The sequence below is a fragment of the Haemorhous mexicanus genome, chromosome 3 (assembly GCF_027477595.1).
Source record: "Haemorhous mexicanus isolate bHaeMex1 chromosome 3, bHaeMex1.pri, whole genome shotgun sequence".
Classification (NCBI taxonomy): Eukaryota; Metazoa; Chordata; class Aves; order Passeriformes; family Fringillidae; genus Haemorhous; species Haemorhous mexicanus.
Window position 1 is genome coordinate 97631412 of NC_082343.1, and position 18848 is coordinate 97650259.

General features: G+C 37.3%; 1 protein-coding gene across 1 annotated transcript in view; it reads right to left on the reverse strand.

The window, feature by feature from the left end:
* DLGAP2 (DLG associated protein 2) overlaps positions 1–18848 on the reverse strand; it is a 103433-nt gene that overhangs the window by 27081 nt on the left and 57504 nt on the right. The window contains exon 6 of the mRNA XM_059842802.1: positions 8235–8584. Coding sequence (XP_059698785.1) covers positions 8235–8584 — 350 coding nt within the window. The remainder of the gene's footprint in view (positions 1–8234; positions 8585–18848) is intronic.

Consider the following 18848-nt stretch of genomic DNA (forward strand, 5'->3'; position numbering starts at 1 on the left):
CACATTAATTTCCTGAATTAACTGGGCAAAGAATGAGATGCTAATGGAGGCTGTTGGGGGGGAGGAGCAGAGAGGCAAGTTACACTCACAGCTTTGACTTCTGCAATGAGACCTCAGACAAACATGCATGGACAGGTTTTGAAGAGTGAACTCGTTCTAGGGGTAGAGGAGATGATTGAGAGGGGACGTTATAAATGTCTACAGGTATCTGAAGGGAGGATATCAAAAGTATATTTCCAAGCTTTTCTCAGTGGTGCCAAGCAATATGACAAGATGCAATGGGCAGAAATTGAATACAAGGAAGAACTCCTTTATGGTGTGAGTGACCAAGCACTGGAACAGATTCTCAGAGAGGCTGTGGAGTCTCCTTCCCTGGGGATGTTCAAAAACCATCTGGATACACTCCTGTAGAGTGTGCTCTGGGGGTGGCCCTGCTTTCATAGGGAGGTTGGACCAGATGACCCAGTGTGGTCTCTTCCAACCTGACCCACTCTGTGACTGTGTAGTGAATAAGAGCAGATAACACAAAAATCCTTAGACTGTGGCTCCTGGTTGCACCTGTAGGAGTGCTAGCAGGGAGATGATGTCTGAGGTAGGGAAACATTTTCTGGAGGATGTTGTTTGATGTTGAAGTCCATAACAACAATTGGCATGATGAGGAAGTCTAAACTGTTGCTAAGAGCTGTGGTACTGGGGTTCATCCCAAAGCAACCAGTCAGTCTGAGTTAAATCACATAATCTAGGAACAGATTGCCCAGAGAAGATGTGGATACCTTATCCCTGGAAGTGTGTTTGAGGCCAACTTGGATGGGACCCTGAGGTCGCTGATCTAGTGAAAGATGTTCTTGCCCATGGAAAGGGGTTGTAACTTAATCTTTAAAGTCCCTTCCAACCCAAACTATTCCATAATTCAATTATATTTTATTATTCTGTTGGACTGGGTCCAAAGGAAAAGACCATCATAATTTCATATTACTTCCACTTGTTGGTCAAATTCTTTGAAGTTGTTTGACTGAACTGCAACTCCAGATAATGGTGTCAGTGATGTAGGCACAGGCTCCACAGGGTTACAAGCCTTAAGGTTTGACAAGGGAAAAGAGGTTTGTGGGTGGCCAGATTGAAGAAGTTGAGCAGGTGGGAGCAAAGGGTTTATCAAGGCCTTCTGCTCACTCACATGTCTCAGCACAGGAGGACAGGACATTGTGGCCAGTTCAGACCTGAGACAAAGCCAGAGAGATAAAGCCAAGCTGACATCTCCTCATATGTCAGTTTTGCCTTCAGCCCTTTCCAAAGAACTGCACTTCCTTCAAAGAGTGATAACCTTAGGATGACCATTTTTATATAATGTGCTTCTTTTTATCTAGGGAGTGAGTCTTGGGGTGTGAGGGGTAGGCCAGATTCCTGAACACAGAAATAGGGTAAGGAGGGTCAATGGTATCACAGTTGTGGGGGCAACATACAGCTAGTAACGCTCTGGAGGTGAGCAATGGCCAATGGACAGAGAATAGACTTTAGCTTTCCAGAGAGATGGCTCACAGTGTTGTTGGAAATATGATGATCCAAAGACATGAACAAGGAAAGGCCCCTACAGAGAACATCAATCAGTCCATCAATTTTTTCTGGAACAAAGCAGGCAGACTTGCAACACGGATCCTTCTTCATTATTTCATATCAAAAACATACCTGTTTTTGCCAGATACATTTTTTGATTTAGTAAGAAATAGATCTTTTGAACTCTGCTTCTGATATGTGGAGGCAGATTTAACTTTTACCTTTATTTGGAATGGATTGGTATCTTTCTATTGATGCAACACATAGAGAAAAAGATTTATTGGTCTGTTTTCAAGTGTTTACTTACTGGCATTTCACCTGGAGATATAATCCTGAGTAATTTACCCAATATGCAATTGATACCTAGAATTCGCAGGCCCAAATGAAGTAATATGCTCTGAAAATTCATTCCAAAAATTATCAGAAAAATGAGGATCCAGGTGTCAAAATAGAAATTATATTACTCATCTCTAGATATAAACTCTTGCCAAATTGTCTTTCCCTCCAGCTTGCCAAGACTGACACTAAATAAATGACCTGATGATTGCCGTGATATTTTAATGCTTTGATTTTCTCACTATGCCTTGTAACAGCAGGAGAATTCCAATTTTTTGTGTGTGTGTGTGCGCGTGCATGTGCGCAGGCAAAATCTATCATTGTAAATATTGTAACAACCAACAAAATGTAAAATGGAGGCAAATACCAAGACAAGCAAAAGTGGAAAATAAGACAGTAATTTGCAATCATAAAGAAAAAATAATGAACAAATAAATTGCATTGCTGTATGACAGGTATTATAAAGACTCCTGCTAGAAAACAGCAGGAAACTCTTTCATCTGATTGGTCAGACTAAACTCAAATGAGCAGAGGATAAAAAGTAATACATTTGGTTTGATTGTGTGACTCTTGGAACTCAAATAACTTTTACTAAATCTGTTATTATAGTCCTCGATTCATTATTGTTTTAATATTTACATGGGTTATAAACCCTTCATATTTTCAAATTGACCTACAGTCTCAGAAAAGCAAACAATGTGAAGAGTTTTATCTTTTTATGTTTATGACAGAATCTCACACAAAAGAGGAAAGAAAAACTAGGCAGTCATATCAAAAGCAGAAAAAAGGAATAGATCTAATACAGTAAATCAGCTTCGTCTCTCATTGCAAAAAAAAGAACAAAAAGTTTCTTAAAATTGGCATTTTATGCCATGAAAAATGTTGTTATATGTGCTTATGTCCACAAGGCTTATAATATTAGTAGCAAATGTAGTGGAGCACCTTGAGATTATTTCTATCTTATCAATGATCCTTGTGAGTCCCTTCCAGCTCAGGATATTCCATGATTCTATGACTCTGTGTCTAACCTTTCACAAACACATTGCTGTCCCCTCCACATTCCTCGCTGTCGATACAAGGAGCACACAATACTATCAATCCTCAGAGATCAGTCACTGCTGACTGATACAGCTCTAAATTTGAAAACTACCTATCAGATAATAACACTGCTTTGGTAGTAAAGGATCCACAATTAAATTATATGAACAAAAAATTATTTGAATAAATGCAAATCACTATTGCAAGTAACTTGCTTGTAATAATCAACCTTAGTATGTTTATAGGTGCTCATTCAAGCAAAGAATGCATGAACTAAATTATGCTTTCAAAGTATTTACTATGCTTTTTAGATAATATTTTAACTCCTCTGAAAACAATCTTTATTTCTGTTTAAACAATCTTTATTTCTATTTAAAGCCTTACTCTGCTCTTAAACATGAGCACTGCAAATGCAATAACACTTCAGCATCCTAGAAGTTGCAGTCTAAGCTTCTATGCATACTGTCTCAAACGTAGACTTGAAGTTAATATTGCCAATGCATAAGAAAATAGATTTTAACCTGTTGGCTTTTGCTTCACTCTCATAAACATTAGCAGTAAGAGTCCTTCAGGCCACATTATCTCTCCCCATGTGACTTCACTGCTCTTACTGTGTTTTTACTGCTGTAACCAATTTATTCTATAATTAGAGTTTAATAAACAATCTCTCTGATGATGTACAGGAAGGGAAATAATTCACCCTTCCTCTCTTGCATAGACTTCTCACTGATAAAAAGACTAAAATAGAGTAGAAAACATTACTTTTGACACTAGATCAAGTACAGGTAATTGTGAATTCAGATAAACACTCTTAGGTATGAGGAGACCTTATTTGTATGCAGTGACTTCAAAGTAGGAAAAATACTTCAAATAAAATTGTAGTACTAATAGATATTGCTTTCCTTAACTAATGGAAGATTTTAACCAGCCAAAAACATACACTCTTTCAAAATAATTTTTAGAAACCTGCCAAAATAAACCTGCATTTTAATGCTTGTGAGATTTTTTGTGTCACACCATGGATCTCCATTTTGCCACTCTGCTACTTCCCAGCTGAACATCTGGACTACTCAAATATGTGGCATGGCACAGTAGCTGCTAATTGTCAAAAGAAGCAGCTTGAAAACTTCCTCTGATCTTTTAAGAAAGGACTTTTTACTAAAAATATAAGCCAGAGTTTAGAAATGGGATTTATATCAAGCTTATATGAGATTGTAACAAGAAAATAATGTACACAGTAGAGGTTACTGATAACTTTTTTGATGCCTTTAGGGCTAAGTGGCAAATTGCTCTGAACCAACAAATATTCACAGATTTCTCCAAGCAAAGGACTTCATACACTCATCTCACAAAAGCACAGTCTAACAGTCCTTTTAGGAGGAGAATAAACAGTACTTACTTCAATAGCTTTGGATCATTTAAGATTCAAAGACCAGTGTAATTAATGCAAATATTTCTTTTGATTACTGTTTATACACTGAATTAGAGCACTGACAGAGATTTTATAACCTAAACTGTACAAAGAAAATGTAGATAGCCTATCTAAGTACATTTAACACATGGGTACAAAATGCTTTGTGTTAAAGGGGAATTCTAGTTTGAGAGTGCAAGATATAATTAACAGTGTTTTTACTATGTGACATGAATTTTATATATATACATATATATATATATATATATATATATATATATATATATATAAATAAATTATGCAGAAGATCTCCTTTTGTCACAAAAAACTTAGGCGAGCAAGCTATTGCATTAATCTCCCTGGATACAGCCTTTGATTTATAAGGATTTTTTTCAATGTAGATTCTGGAGATTATAAGAAAACCCACTAAGTATTTTGAAGCATGATCTTCTGATGATAAATGAAGATGACTGAGTCCATTCTCTATGCTACAATTAGGGCTTGTCTCCAAAAATACGACCGTGAATCAGACTTCACACTTAGAGTATTTGTTTCCATCTCATTTGTTTCCAGGGTTTCTGTTCATTTTGAGAAGCCTTGATGTCTTTTAAATAGAGAAGAAACAAAGGACTGCATGTTTTGAAGACTTGAAATAAATAGGAGGAATTTCTTAACATGTTTTCTCATATATTTCACATTCCCAATGCTTTTAATATGAAATGGTTTATAACTAGAGGAGATTTGAAATGTTAATCATTAGCATATATACCAGGGTGTGCAAAAGAGCGAGGAAAATCCTGGAAAATATCTTAGCAACAACCTTGTTCTGATTTAGTGCTTATTTTACTCTTGACAATCTCTACTCTCCATTTTAATTCACATACTTTGGTTAGTCTTTTGCTGTCATGATAGAAGACAGATATGAGGTTTAGAGCTACTAGTATTACAAGAGTCTTGTTCTTTTTATATCCATATATTCTTTCAATTGCTGCATAAATTTTTAATCTCAAAATCAGCATTTTAAAATTCATTTGAATTTATAAGTCAGCATTTTTTTCCCAGTCCCTATTGGCATGCCTGACAATATTTGTCTTGATTTAAACATGTCAGTGGAAAAAAACACAAACCACACCCCCCCCCCCAAAAAAAACCTCAAAGCCCCCAGCTGTTTTTTGAAAAAGCTTCATTTCCAAGGCTTGTATTTTTTTTTTTTGTTCAAAATCCCATCTGGGATAGAACTAACACACCATGAGATGGATCAGTGTATCTGTGCTGTTCTCTGTCTCTGCAGACAGGTGTTACAGATGTAGAATTACTCCAGTGCTTCTCTAGGAGCTCGGGCTCTCAGTGCTTGTGAATACCAACCCTACTGGCACATGCCTAGCATGCCAGGGCTTTTCAAAAGGACTTCTACTCACTGCATGTACACTACACAAATCATATATCTCAAAGAGGCCCTCGGCTGGGTCCATTGCATTTCCACTTGCAGTGGCACCACTGGTCACTCTGTACCTTTGTTCCTCTCTGCTCCTGTATGAAGCTCCCCTGCAAACATTCTCCCATCAATGTGTTAAAGGAGTGGAACAGTAAAAAATGCACAAATTAACTGTCCTGATAGCAAATTAACTAATGCAAATAAATGCAAATTCAATGCATTACCCTGGCATGGCATGCTAATGAGAAAACAAGTCATTTAGTCAATCAAGGAAATATGCAAATAAAAAACATCCTTTTCCAAGGTACTTTGACACAGAAGTCTAAAAGAAATTAAATACTGCAACTGTACATTCAGTATACAAATTACTATTTGTGTAGTTTGCAATAAGAACATTCTACCTTGCGGTTTTTTTTCTGTTCAAACTTGGCAATAGCAATATAACAAAATGTATTTCCTATTTAAAAATACTGCAAAATGTATTTTTCTCACTAATGTGATGTTTGAAGTTTAATGCTGAAAAAAACCCCAAACAACTAAAATGTGCCCAGCATACTGCTGAAAATTCTACTTTATCTAGTGTCAAATGGTACAACCAAGCAGTTTGTATTTCTTGAAAGATAATAAACAGCTCGCCCTTCCAAGCCCTGCTGTTGGAAACAACATTTGCCTTTCTCCATGTGTGCTTCTGAGGACCACTGTTACAGTCCAAGTGTCAGATATCAAGTTGCTAGGGAAGATCTGCTTCACCCAAGGAAACAGGTGTTTTTGTGGATTACAAGCACATATGATTAAACACAGCACACGTGAGGAAGGGTCAGGGCCCAGTGAACAGTACTGGTCATCACCTGTAGCTATAAACAGAATCAAGGGATGCAATTAAAGTTCCAGAATTAATTGCTGGAATATCAGGACTGACCAAATCAAGACACCAACATTGATAAATACCACTGTGCACAGTTGCTGTAAAGGAGAGATAAGAACAGCACTAGATACTATTCCTTTCCTAATAGTAACTTTCAGGTTAGGAGCTAAAAGGTACCAAAGACTTCTTTGCTGCTCCTTTGAACTTTTCCGTGTTATCTCCCAAGCTCCTTCTCTGAGCAATTTAGGATACACTAATTACTTTGTAAAACATTTGAAAAGTAGGCATCTGGATATTTTGCCATGGTTGTTAAATTGAATTCTACTTTCCTGCATCTGAAAAATCAGAAGCAAATACTTTTTTGTCAAGGAAATGGACAAACAGCTTTCTGGCAAAGCTGATTCCTTCCCATTAGTCTAATGCATTATGGAACAGCAAAATTACAGCATGCTAAAATGTTAACCTTTAAATTCCAATCAGCAGCTGTGACATGCTTAACCCAAACACTTTTCTATGACTATATTATAAAATTAATGGAAATGCTATTCCTTTTAAAGAAAATCACATACATTCTTTTATATTCTTGTATATTTCTAATATACAGTCACTCGCTGCGCTTTTTTACACGGATGATTACCTTCTCAAGATCTATGTTGCTGTCTCCACAATACCTATGTCAAAATAAATGTCAGTTTCTCTGTAGCTAATCTAGCAAAAGTAAGTGCAAAAGTGAACTCAGTGATGTAAAAGGGGATATTCAGCAGAACAGAAGACTAAATTTTCCTCCACTGCTGTTTCAAAGGACTTTGCATTCTTTGCAAGTTCAACTTTCCAATTTTTATTTTTAGTTGGTATTTCCTAAGGATTTGAACAAATGACCATTTCTAGCTATCTAGTACTTACCATTTAGCAGAAGGAATAGCAATCAAAATTTGCATTTGGAATTGTCTTATTTCATTTGCCTGAAAGAACAGAACTTGACTGAGCTTTTCACAGTCTGACACAGATTTTGTCAGGTGAAATAAATATTGTGGGTTTTGATGGACAAATGGAAGAATGCTCAAAGACTGTGTTTATTAGTGCTATTTTATTACTTGCCATCTCTAATTATGCTGCATCTACAGCAAAACATTTCTTTCTCTTTTTTTGGTACCTTCTTCCAAGCACAACTAAAAGGGCAAGGGCCTCTTTTTAGGTAGAATACTTGAAGATTGAGTGACTTTACTCGTTTTCCAAGGTCAAAAGAGAAATATAATGGAAAAAGTACAGTGAAGCATTTTAAAGCTGGTGAAATTCTATTAAAAGGACTGTTAATTCATGGAGGGAAGGAGATGAACATGCCGTTCACCTGTAGCTCTGCAGTATAATTTTCATATCAAGTGTTAATGACAGGTAACCTCCCTAGAGATTTATTCATTCATTTTTCTCCCAGGTACAGTGTATTAGCCGAAGACTTTTCTGCACAGCCATGATGGGAATTGCAATTAACGCTAAGCAGCCAGGGGTTGTTTGTTAGATTATCAGAGCAAGTGAAGCTGAATGACTTTGTGCTATTCACAGAAAGGAGACAAGCAAGACAGATGTACATGATAGACTACCTGGATCCCTATAGAGGAGCGGCGACTCTTGAGGAACTCCTCTGCCTTTGTCACGAGGATGGCCTTGTCACTGGTGCGTATGGAGGTGCTCTGGCTCTCGGCCGCGTGGCGCTGGGCAGCCGCTGTCTCCAGGGCCAGGTTCATGGCCTTGTTGCTGTCCAGGCTGTCGGTGGAGTTGTACATGGCTCGCCCGTCCTGCGGCCACGGCGATATCCTCTGGGTCCGGCTGTCGTGGTACGCATCCTGCGTGGACTCTGTGCTGCTCTGCGCCGTCACGGAGATCAGTGGCTTGGACGTGGTGCGAGGGGGTACTGGTGGTGGGGTTTTTTTGTAACTTGTGTAAGTTACAGCTATGGGAAGAATTAAAAGGAAAAAAAAATAAGCAGAAAGAAAAAAAGAAAGAAAAAAGGAAAGAGAGAAATCAAGAAAAATCTGATGGAAACCTGACAACAGAAATCACTTTAAGATTGTGCTTTTAAAAATTTAAAAATTATGATGGCGTAACATAGTACTCTTCATCGACCTCACTATAATTTGAAAGTGTCACTCAGAGTCAGAAGGCTATCCACAGAAACATTTTATTTTAACAAGGAAGGAAGAAGGGGTGGAAATGGGAGTCCCAAATAACAGTGAAGATGAAAGAGAGTTAGCGAGGATATGTGTGTTAAGACTTGTGTTGAGTAAATACATGCTGAGGCTTCTGAGATTAAAGGATAAAGCTCATGAAAGGAATAAAAGAAGATTTTTTTTAACCTGTTCTTATTGTCTGAACTGTGAGTTGTGTGGTATGCCACACTACTTTATAGTATGCCACACCTTTTAAAATCCTTCCAGGTACACTCGTTGGAATTAGGCAAGGTTGGCTACTTACTTGTGCAAGAAGCATATATTTGAAATTTTTTTTCAGTACCATTAATAAAAGGAAATTCAAGGCGTGTTAAAAATATTCTAATATATGCAAAGCTATTAAGACTTTGATGAGCAGAGCCGTTCTGAAGCTGGTTTAACTTACATTCTGTCTTCCAGCATAAGGCTCAACAAAACATCCAATAAAACCCTGCAGACACAGAACTGTGCCAACACTGCATCCTTACAAAGTTTTATAAATTTTATAGAGGTTATTTTTTAATCATTAGTATCACAGAGCTGAATCTTCTAATTGTTTAAGCCCACTATACACTTTTTCACTTTTTTTTTTTTGTATTAATAAGAGTATTTCTGCTGTGGAAGAGTGTTTTTCCCAAAGCACATAAAATCATAGTTCATAAAATTAGCAACTGATTAAAAAAACAATGCATTGTGGTATATCTTTATTCCTGTATGGAGAAACCAAGTCCAATTCACTTCTTGTATAGTTACAGGAGTAAGCATGCCTTGGTCTGGTGTTCTAATGGATTGACATTGCAGCAGTTCCTCAGGCAACCTTGGAACTGGGGCTACTTGAGTCCAAAAAGGTTCTGTAACAGTTCCTCTCACGTTACAACAGTATGGGCTGATGCACAATGAAGTCAGCCTCTCCTTTTCATATAAGGCTATGTTGCAGCTATCTGGAATGCAGAGATGGCTTTGGAATTCACACCTTGACTGCTGAGCCTGTATCACCAGGCTAGCCTATGTGAACAGTGAATCTAGAGAAAGTGACTCTTAAATGTTGACTCTTGATGATCATAAAGTGTTATCATACATAAAAGAGGGAAAGGCTGAGCTAGGGAAGAAAACCTTCATTTAAAGAACATTTTGAATTACCATTGATGCCGCTCAGTTCTGGTAGAGATTTAGAGCCTTGCTCTGGGCTAAATTGCTCAAACAGAGTGAAACATGTAAAAACACATGAAACATGCTCTTCAGAATCTAAAGCTGTGCTTTTTTTGAAGTGCCATTTTGTTGTCCTATCACCGATCTTATCTCCTGTCAGTTTTGTAACCAGCAATTAAGAAGAAAGAAAAAACTCTTTGTTTTTCAGATGCTTCAGGGAGTATAGAAAGTTCACAGAAGAAGGGGGAGGCTGTAAATCTTGAAAATTAAGTTAGTGTCTAGTGAACTCAAGCAGTGGGTCTGAGGAATGTTTCCACTAAGAGAGTGGCCATAATGCTGCTACCCCACTCTGCAAATTCAGATGCAAGTGATCAACATGCTGGGAAACATTATAAATAGAGAAAATGGGGTGAAATAGGGTGAACAATATCCAGCAAAGGAAGCCAATTTTACCTGTAACATAAGACACATTATCACTGTGAGAACTACTTTACTGTTTTTACATCTGTCTTCATGTAAAAGAATAGCAGTGAATAATGAAACATATGGTTAATGTGATAATGAAACATCACAAGCAGGTATATCCCTACTACTCGAGCAGCAGATCACTTCTCTGTCTAATGAATATAAATGTTAAACTGCTGTTGCAACCCTTCTTAGCTGACTTAACCTTCATTTACATTTCTGAAAAAGAAAAATTCTTCCTGTGGCAAAACCAAAACAATTTCTTGCCTTTTTTTCTTCCCTGCCTTTTTTCTCCCCCTAGGATTGAATATTTTATTATAAAAAGTCTGATTATTTCAGGGGAGTGACATGATTTAAAGCCACTAGGTATTAGAGTAATGGCAGTGTTCTGGCAAGCATTTGATCATGAACACTAAACAGAAATTAAAAATCCCACAGATGTTCAACAAGGAGAGGAAACTTCCAGTAGACTGGAAGTTTGTGGGAAACTGGCTGAATGTTTACAATGGATTATGGCAGGAAGAAATTAAATTTTTTCCTATACAGTCACAGAAATCAAACATTGAGCAGGGAATAAAAAAAATCATCTTTACACTGTTAATGAGTTCTTGTCTGGAATAACAGTTTCAGAGACAGAAATCTGGGACTAATTGGAGACTAACAAAATCAAGTAAGAGGATAGAGACCTGCATTTGAGAGTCAAATCTTGCTACCAAATTCTATTTGCTCTAATCACTCAAGTGGTTTTAGTGAAGTAAATGGGATAACTTGGCATGTGTTGCTGACTTAAGAGACAGCTACATAACAGATTAGGGTCCTGTTAAAGGAGAAAGTAACACAGTAATCCACAGTTTACTGCTCATGGTTGGGTTTAGATCTCTAATAAATAAGTATTGCCTTAAGGTCTGAAGCATGAAACTTTATTCACTTGCAAATTGTCTCCATTAACAATGGCATCTGGGAATAGTCCTGGTATCAACAATAACCCTTTTCTATCATGTCCAGTTCTTGGTCTTGGCAATTGTAAATGCAACACATGATATATAGGAAGAAACCTTTCCTGCTCCTAACTGAAAATGAACTTTTTATTTATCATCTGCTTATGCTGATGGACAGGGGCTCCTGTCACCTTTGCACCATTCTCTACCCTGTACATTTTATTTGCCTTAGTAGTTATTTGTCCAAAGCAAGCATATAAAACCTCCTCAGCCCTGCTTCGTGTCTTCCCCATTTTTAGTTGTCATTCTGCAAGCTCCAGAGCTGTGGAGGACTTTGTTGGCCCCACAGAAAGGGCTGGTGCTGGGCAGTGCAGTCCTGGGGTGCAGGGCACTGGCTGAGGACAGTGCCCCATAGCTCCACAGGGCACAGGTGATGAAAATTGCACTGGGAACGAGAAGGGAGAATGGGGAATGGAGATGCTCAGCTTGTCTTCAGTGCGGACAAGCTGAGCATCAGAGGCAGCACAACAGCAGGAGATGAGACCCAGCATGAGGCAGGCCATGGAAGAGCCCCAGGAGGGCAGAGCTGGTGCAGGATGGCTTCAGACAGATTTGAATTGTGCACTTGAGCAGATGCCAGAGACCCGCCCCATGTTTGGACACATAAAACGTCAATCCAGGACAACCTCCTGTTGTTTCTAGTTCTGACCAAAGATTTCCGAATTCCTTATTTTTCTGATTTCTTGAATTTTTAGTGCTTTTAGTGTGCATATCCTGAGTATTCCTGATATTTCTCTTGCCAGTCCTGCTGCTGAGCAATGAGGCTCAAGCAAAGTAAAAGCACCAGGCCTCTGCAATGCTGTTAATCAGTTTGCAAAATCTATAGCTGCTCTGAAATGCAAAGAAAAATAGAGCAGATGGCACAAGACATAAATATGTCTTTTTATGAATGAACTAGAAAAAGAAACTAAAATTTTCTTTCCGGTTGTATCCAAAGGCTATCTTGATATAAAAATTAGAATTTATTTTTTGCCTAATTTAATAAAGTGGGAAAAATATTTTCCAAAGTTCTGAACGTATATTTTGTCTCCCTCTATTAGGTTATAACAATCAATCAAAAATTACAAAAACGGTGACAAACTGTTCTAATTCTAAACCATAATAATTCCTATTTGAATCAAAGTATTAACTGCTTAGGTACTTGCCTTACTTCAACAAAAATACGTGCAATTGGCTCCACTAGATTTTCCTTTAAGGAAGGGCATTTAGAGAAATGGAGAGTAAACAAAATGGTTCTGTGCTGCCTTGTAGTGGGACAGAATAAACAATGATGAAAACCAGGTATAAATGGTTCAGGAGAAATGAGAAAGTAACAATGCAGCATAACATGCATTAATTTCTCACCCAGTCCGGAAAAAGTGTAAAATATCAAATTAGTTTTGTAAGGATTGATATCCTAAGTGCCAGACCCTTACATGCACAAGATTGCCTACCAGTGCTGAGTTTGGCACAGAGGTGGCTATTAATGACCTGTTCTGTAAACCACATTAATTTTTTTATGTGCTCTGTGATGCCAGCCAGGCAGCATCAGTCATAACCAGAATATCAGGCACTATGGCAATACTGCTGAGTAGCCAGGAAGATGATTCCAGCACCGGAGAACTGGCAGTTTGGTGGTTTGGATACACACAGTAGAAACAAAAGGAAGATTTCCTGATAATTTATAAACAACAGGTCAACTGATATAGCTGGAAGCAGAAAATCCCTTTTAATCTACACTGCATTTGTTTAAACTTGCTAGAAGTTACTTTTGATACAGCCATAGCAGTCAGTTATTCCAGCCATATTCCAGTGTCAAAAAAGTTTATACTAGAAATAAAATTACTAAAATAAATCAATTTAGATATAACTATAGGTTAGCCATAGACCTTCACAGACACAAGGCAGTAGGAGAAATGTGATGATCTATTTGATGAAATAGCAGTGGCTGTGGGTGACATTCAGAACACCTTTCAAAAGGCAGCCTTTTAATAAATTACCACTTTGGGTCCATTTGCAAGATAGAATCACCTGAGGGGTTTTTACAAATCAATATAATCATCAAGCACTTAGTCAAAATACCATTATCTAGGCTGAGATCACAAAATGAGCTGTGTGAAGAATTTACATGAAAGCACCATCAATTAAAGGAAATGGTTGTGGCAGAAGCAAACTGGATTTTCTGTTTTGTAAGGAGGTTTATCCAGAAGGAGGATAATGGCTCTGCAGGGAGCTGGGAGCTGCCCTGGAGGCAGAGGTGCCAGGGGCAAGCTGCTGAAGGCACACAGGGCTCCTCTGAGGAGCCACAGCGCCAGGAGAAACACAATGCAGATGCCCAGGCTGGAGCTAGATCTTCTGCTTTGCACAGGGAATGTCAACACCAACCCTGAAATTATTTCAGAAGAGGAAAAAAAGGCCTTCTCATATTGGAAGGCAACAATCAAATCTAACCCTGTATCAAAAGAATACTCAGTTTTTGGAAGAGTCTTTTGGTGCATACTGTTTTAGCCCAAGGCTTTGGAAGTCCCAGCTAACATGACTGTCCCTGAAATGCCCTGAAATCTCTTCACTGAGCTCCATCATGGTCGTTAGAAATTCTGAGTCACTCCTAAAATAAAAATGTACATATGGATTCTTCACAGTTACTGCTCAAAACACAGAATGATGGTCATTAAAAGAATAATAAGAAATCAAAGGGGACTTTTGAGGAAAAAAAATCACAGACACTAAAAGAATTTGTTTCTCACAAAAAGAATTAATTATTTGATGATTTTTCTAACAAGGCTTGGATGTCAAATAAGAATACAAGTCCCCATTTAAAAGAGAGGGTGTTGGGACACATTTTTTTATATAAGTCTCTTTTTATCTTCTATCTACACCAGTCTCTGATTCCAAACATCATTAAAAAGAGACTGTAGTATCAAACAGGGCACTTTAATTGTACAAAATAATCTGCTTCTCTTAGTCAAATTCTGAAATGTTAGTAAGGGTTTTCCTTCTTGAATCAGTTATATCATTAAAGTTCAGTCATAACAAAAGATACAAAAATGCTTGGTTTTAACATGTGTAGCCTCTGGTATTTAGTTAAGAAAAATGGATCTGTTAGAATGATGAGGAAAAGGTTGAATCAGTCTGTTTGGATCCAAGTAGATCAGTAAATCAGTCTGTTTGGATCCAAGTAGATCAGTAAATCAGTCTGTTTGGATCCAAGTTTGCCATTTTCAATGTGTGCCCTCAGTGACTACCTCAAAACCTACACTGATGATTGGAGTCTCTACTTTCTGCTTTCAGTGCTGAAAGCAGTATGTACTCAGGCAGCACAGAAGAAAAGAGTGATTTGCTCCATTACCTGACCCTAGACTGGCACCTGAATGTAAATCAAGTTCTTCAGAGTGCTCCTCTAACACACCCACTTGCACTTAAATTGAAATACTGTCTGTATGTGAGTGTAGGGCAGTCCAGGCTTCTCCAGCCCTTTCCTTTGCTGCTCCCTGGAAAGGTTCACACCTTTGCGGCTGCTCTGGTGGTGAAAGATCCTGTAATTCCTGAGGACTTTCCATGTTCAAGAGTTTCTTCATTTTAAAGGTTGTTGAGAGTAGGATTTTTTAATTGTAAGAATATTCAAATCTTGCAAAAGTAGTCATTAAAACTTGCCACTGTCATACTATAATTCAAATTCAAGAAATAATTTCGGTTTTAATCAAATTAACTCCTTTAATTAAATTCTGAATAAATTTCTCTCTAACATAATTAGAGAGATGCTTTAGTTGTTAACCTATCTTTCTGCTTCTTCCCTTTTCTCATTCAGGCCTCAATGATGAATCCTAGCCAGTAAAGAGACCAGCGAGTTTCTCACCAGAGAGAGTGTCAAGTTTGGGTATCTGTGAAAAGAACCTGTTCCTTCCCTTTGAGATTAAACAGTAAGAAACAGTGATATATATATATATCTCACTGATATATATATATATAAGATATAAAAATATCACAGTGATATTTTTATGAGAATTTGTTTTTAAAAACTGCTTACACCCAGATGATTTTTATCAGCACAGTTTCTATGATGGGCTGCACTTTAGTTAAACCTGAAATCATTGTCTGGGTAGTATGCATCTATAACTTTGAAACCTTTTTTCCTGTTGGATCATTTCACATATCTTGTGATTAAGTAAACCTGGATATTTGTTACACCCTAAAGTCAAAAGTTAATTGGCAGTCTCATGTTGGCATAGTCTGTGGGGGCAAAATGTTGCATTTATCCTGAGCCAGTATTTTAGGCAGGGTCTTTTAATAACAGCGAATTACATCAGAACTTCAAGACAGTTTTTGGGAACTATACATGGGAATCTATCTCACCTCACATCAGTTGCTGATAAAAACCCAGTTATCCAGGTCTAAGTTAGTTGTCCAATCATTTTTAGAATTACTGTGAGGAAAATAAGCAATTCTGGGGGCAATTCTTGCCCATTTTAGATGCTAATTTTACCAGGAAATGAATCATCCTATGCTTTTCTCTGTCAGCCATAAAGACAATCAAGGACAACCAGCTCAAATCAGGACATCTAATTTTGACAGTTACCATCACTGGCAGTGTTTAAGAAACAAGTGGGCCTGGCAATTGATTTAGTTGACATGGTGGTCAGTCAAAAGTTGGACTCGATGACCTTGGAGGTTTAATCCAACCTTAATGATTCTATGGTGCTGTGAAATGCCTAAAGGGATGAGAAACACTCCAGCCAAAAGCTCTGTTATGTGACACACTGGTTTGTACTGGGATATAACCTCTCCTTTCTTTTGTTACTAGTGTTCATTGGAAAGGTGGGAGCTTCATCTCCTCTGCTCCACATCCCTGTCAGTTGGATGGTAAAGGAAATCTTAATGGAATTTGCCTGCAGTAATGACTGAAACCTACTTTCCTGCACCTTGATCCCTTCTGCTGAAGCTGCTACATAGCAGCCAGTACCAGCTTTGCCCAAGGTATCTTTATAACTCCAGACAGGAATGACAAGCAACCCTTCTGTATTTCTGTAACTTTTTACATTAAATTACCATTTACAGGCACTAGATTAGACCATGCTGTTAATCCCATTGAAAATGTTGATATTGAAATCAGTGGGACCTGTCCAATTCATACCATCACCGGATCTGGACCATTATATTAATATATTATTGACACAGACAAGAATTATGCTGCCTATAAAAAAGAGTTTTAAGTTTTTCAAAATAGCTCATCACTGAGACACTGCTGCCAAATAAATTACATATAAAAACCCTATTTTTTTAAGGAGCATCTGTCTTTGACATCTCTCTGATAAACAGAATCTGTGCAGCACTTTAAAAAACTACTGAAATCATTAGTATGACACATAACCTCAATTAAAATTTATTGGGGCAAGGCAAAATTACTGGATGAGTTTTTTTTTTTTTTTTTTTTAAAGAAAATAAATTTGTGCAACAGGTTAGCCTCAATATTCAGAGTAGATCCTTTTAGTTCGGTACATCTATCTGATTTTGGGCAGGAAACTAACAATTAAGAGGAAATGTGACCACTAAATTTGGAAAAAGCTGGAGCCACTACAGTCTCCCTGGAGAAGAAATGTGTAAAAGGAATTACTATAATCAAGTGATTCAGTGCACAAGATGTTACCTCCATATTGAGAAAACTTAGGTCTGTAGGCAGCTCCATGTTACATAAATGATAAATATGTTTTGACAGTGTAATTAATGTTAGTCTCAAAACAGAAATGCAAATCAAACAAGACATCAAGATCAGAAACTGTAGGCCTTTGCTAAAATTAACAGAGATGTGGGCAACACAGACCTCACAGATTTCTGATGGACTGGTTACAAAGGGTTCTTATTTTAGATCAGTTAATTAGCAAGAAATTATAGCCTAACCAGTATCCTGTAGATGACATGGAGAAGTGCTGACAGCTGTACTGCTCTTCTAAGCAGTTCCTATGTGCCTCTAAAATATTGAAGTTGCATTAAAAAATACCATCTCAGTTTTTCAATTGCAGGAAGGAAAAATGTTTCTTTAACTATATTTCATCTCCAAAATGTGAGTGCAGCTTTTCAGGAATACAGATTGCATTTGTCACTTCATCAACACAGTAAGAGACAAAGAAAAAAATTCCAAACACTAAGAATCACTTTTCTTGTGCTACTCTTTTCACATTGAAATAAAACAAACAAATTGAAAATGTTTTTCAGTAAAATTTCTTCTCAAACTCCCATGTATGGTTTTCACTCAGTTAAATTAATTTCCATCAGCCTCCTAAACCCCCTCATGAACAAATAAAGTAGGTTTATAATTGGTTTTATTTTTTCTATTTTCTATTCTTTTTCTTACAGTAACTATTTGTTGCTTGTAATTTTATTTAATTTACAGTAAGGAATTTTAAGACAAGTACAATAAGAGAAATAATTTGCTTACTTACCCTTAAGGAAATGTTGCATAATTTTATCACTATATTATTATAATAATCTGACATTAAGGAACATAAGTGATTACTAAATATTTTAAACAAAGGTAATTTAGTACCTTTAAAGAATTAACTTAATCCACAGAGAATGCAAGTCTGGACACAGACTGCACTTTTTTATCAAATCCAATAACCATTTTACCCAAGAAACAGATGGATTGAGTGTCAAAACCAGTCAAAACTAAGAAAGCTACTTGCAGGCTCCCATCCCTGTATTTAGGTGTAGAAAATGATGCTGCTGTGTTTTGATCTCTCAGATTTTTAAGTTCTCTCAGTTATCCTTGTTTTCAGTGGGACCCAAGTTTAACCTTAGTTTCCATCCTATAATGCAATTTGAATAGGTTTAACTTTTGCCTTAGATTAATGGAAGTTAGCTAGCTATGCAATGCTATCATTGTAGACTATTTTAATAGACAACAGAGAGAAACAGGGATCTCCAGAGGACCACTTGTGTCATAGAGGGTACCAGTTATAAAGAACATAGATATCCACTGGCTATAATAGGTTATTAAAGTCATTGCCTTTGAAACATACATTTTAGATATATGTATCACATGAGATGAACTTTTATGACTGAAATTTATATAATTTCTTAGACTGGGAGAAGGAGACGGAGAGTGGAATAACATGTATTTTTCTGGACACAGAAAGGTCCAGAAAGGTAAAGAAATGCATATAAAATTCTCAGTGACTCATTGATGTGTCCTTGATATGATTTTCTCATTCTCAGAAAGCCAAGTGATAGGTTACTCACTTCAAGCTATCTTCCAGAACCCTGGGTGTCCTCTAGTTGCTCTTGAGGTGTAGTAGTGTGCTGTTGGGATTGCTCTGGTATTTGTGGTTTCCAGTGTGTATATTTTAATGGTCTATATACTGAGACTGAACCATGGCCTTACAGCAAGACTTTATCAGGACTGATCAAAGTGCTATTCATC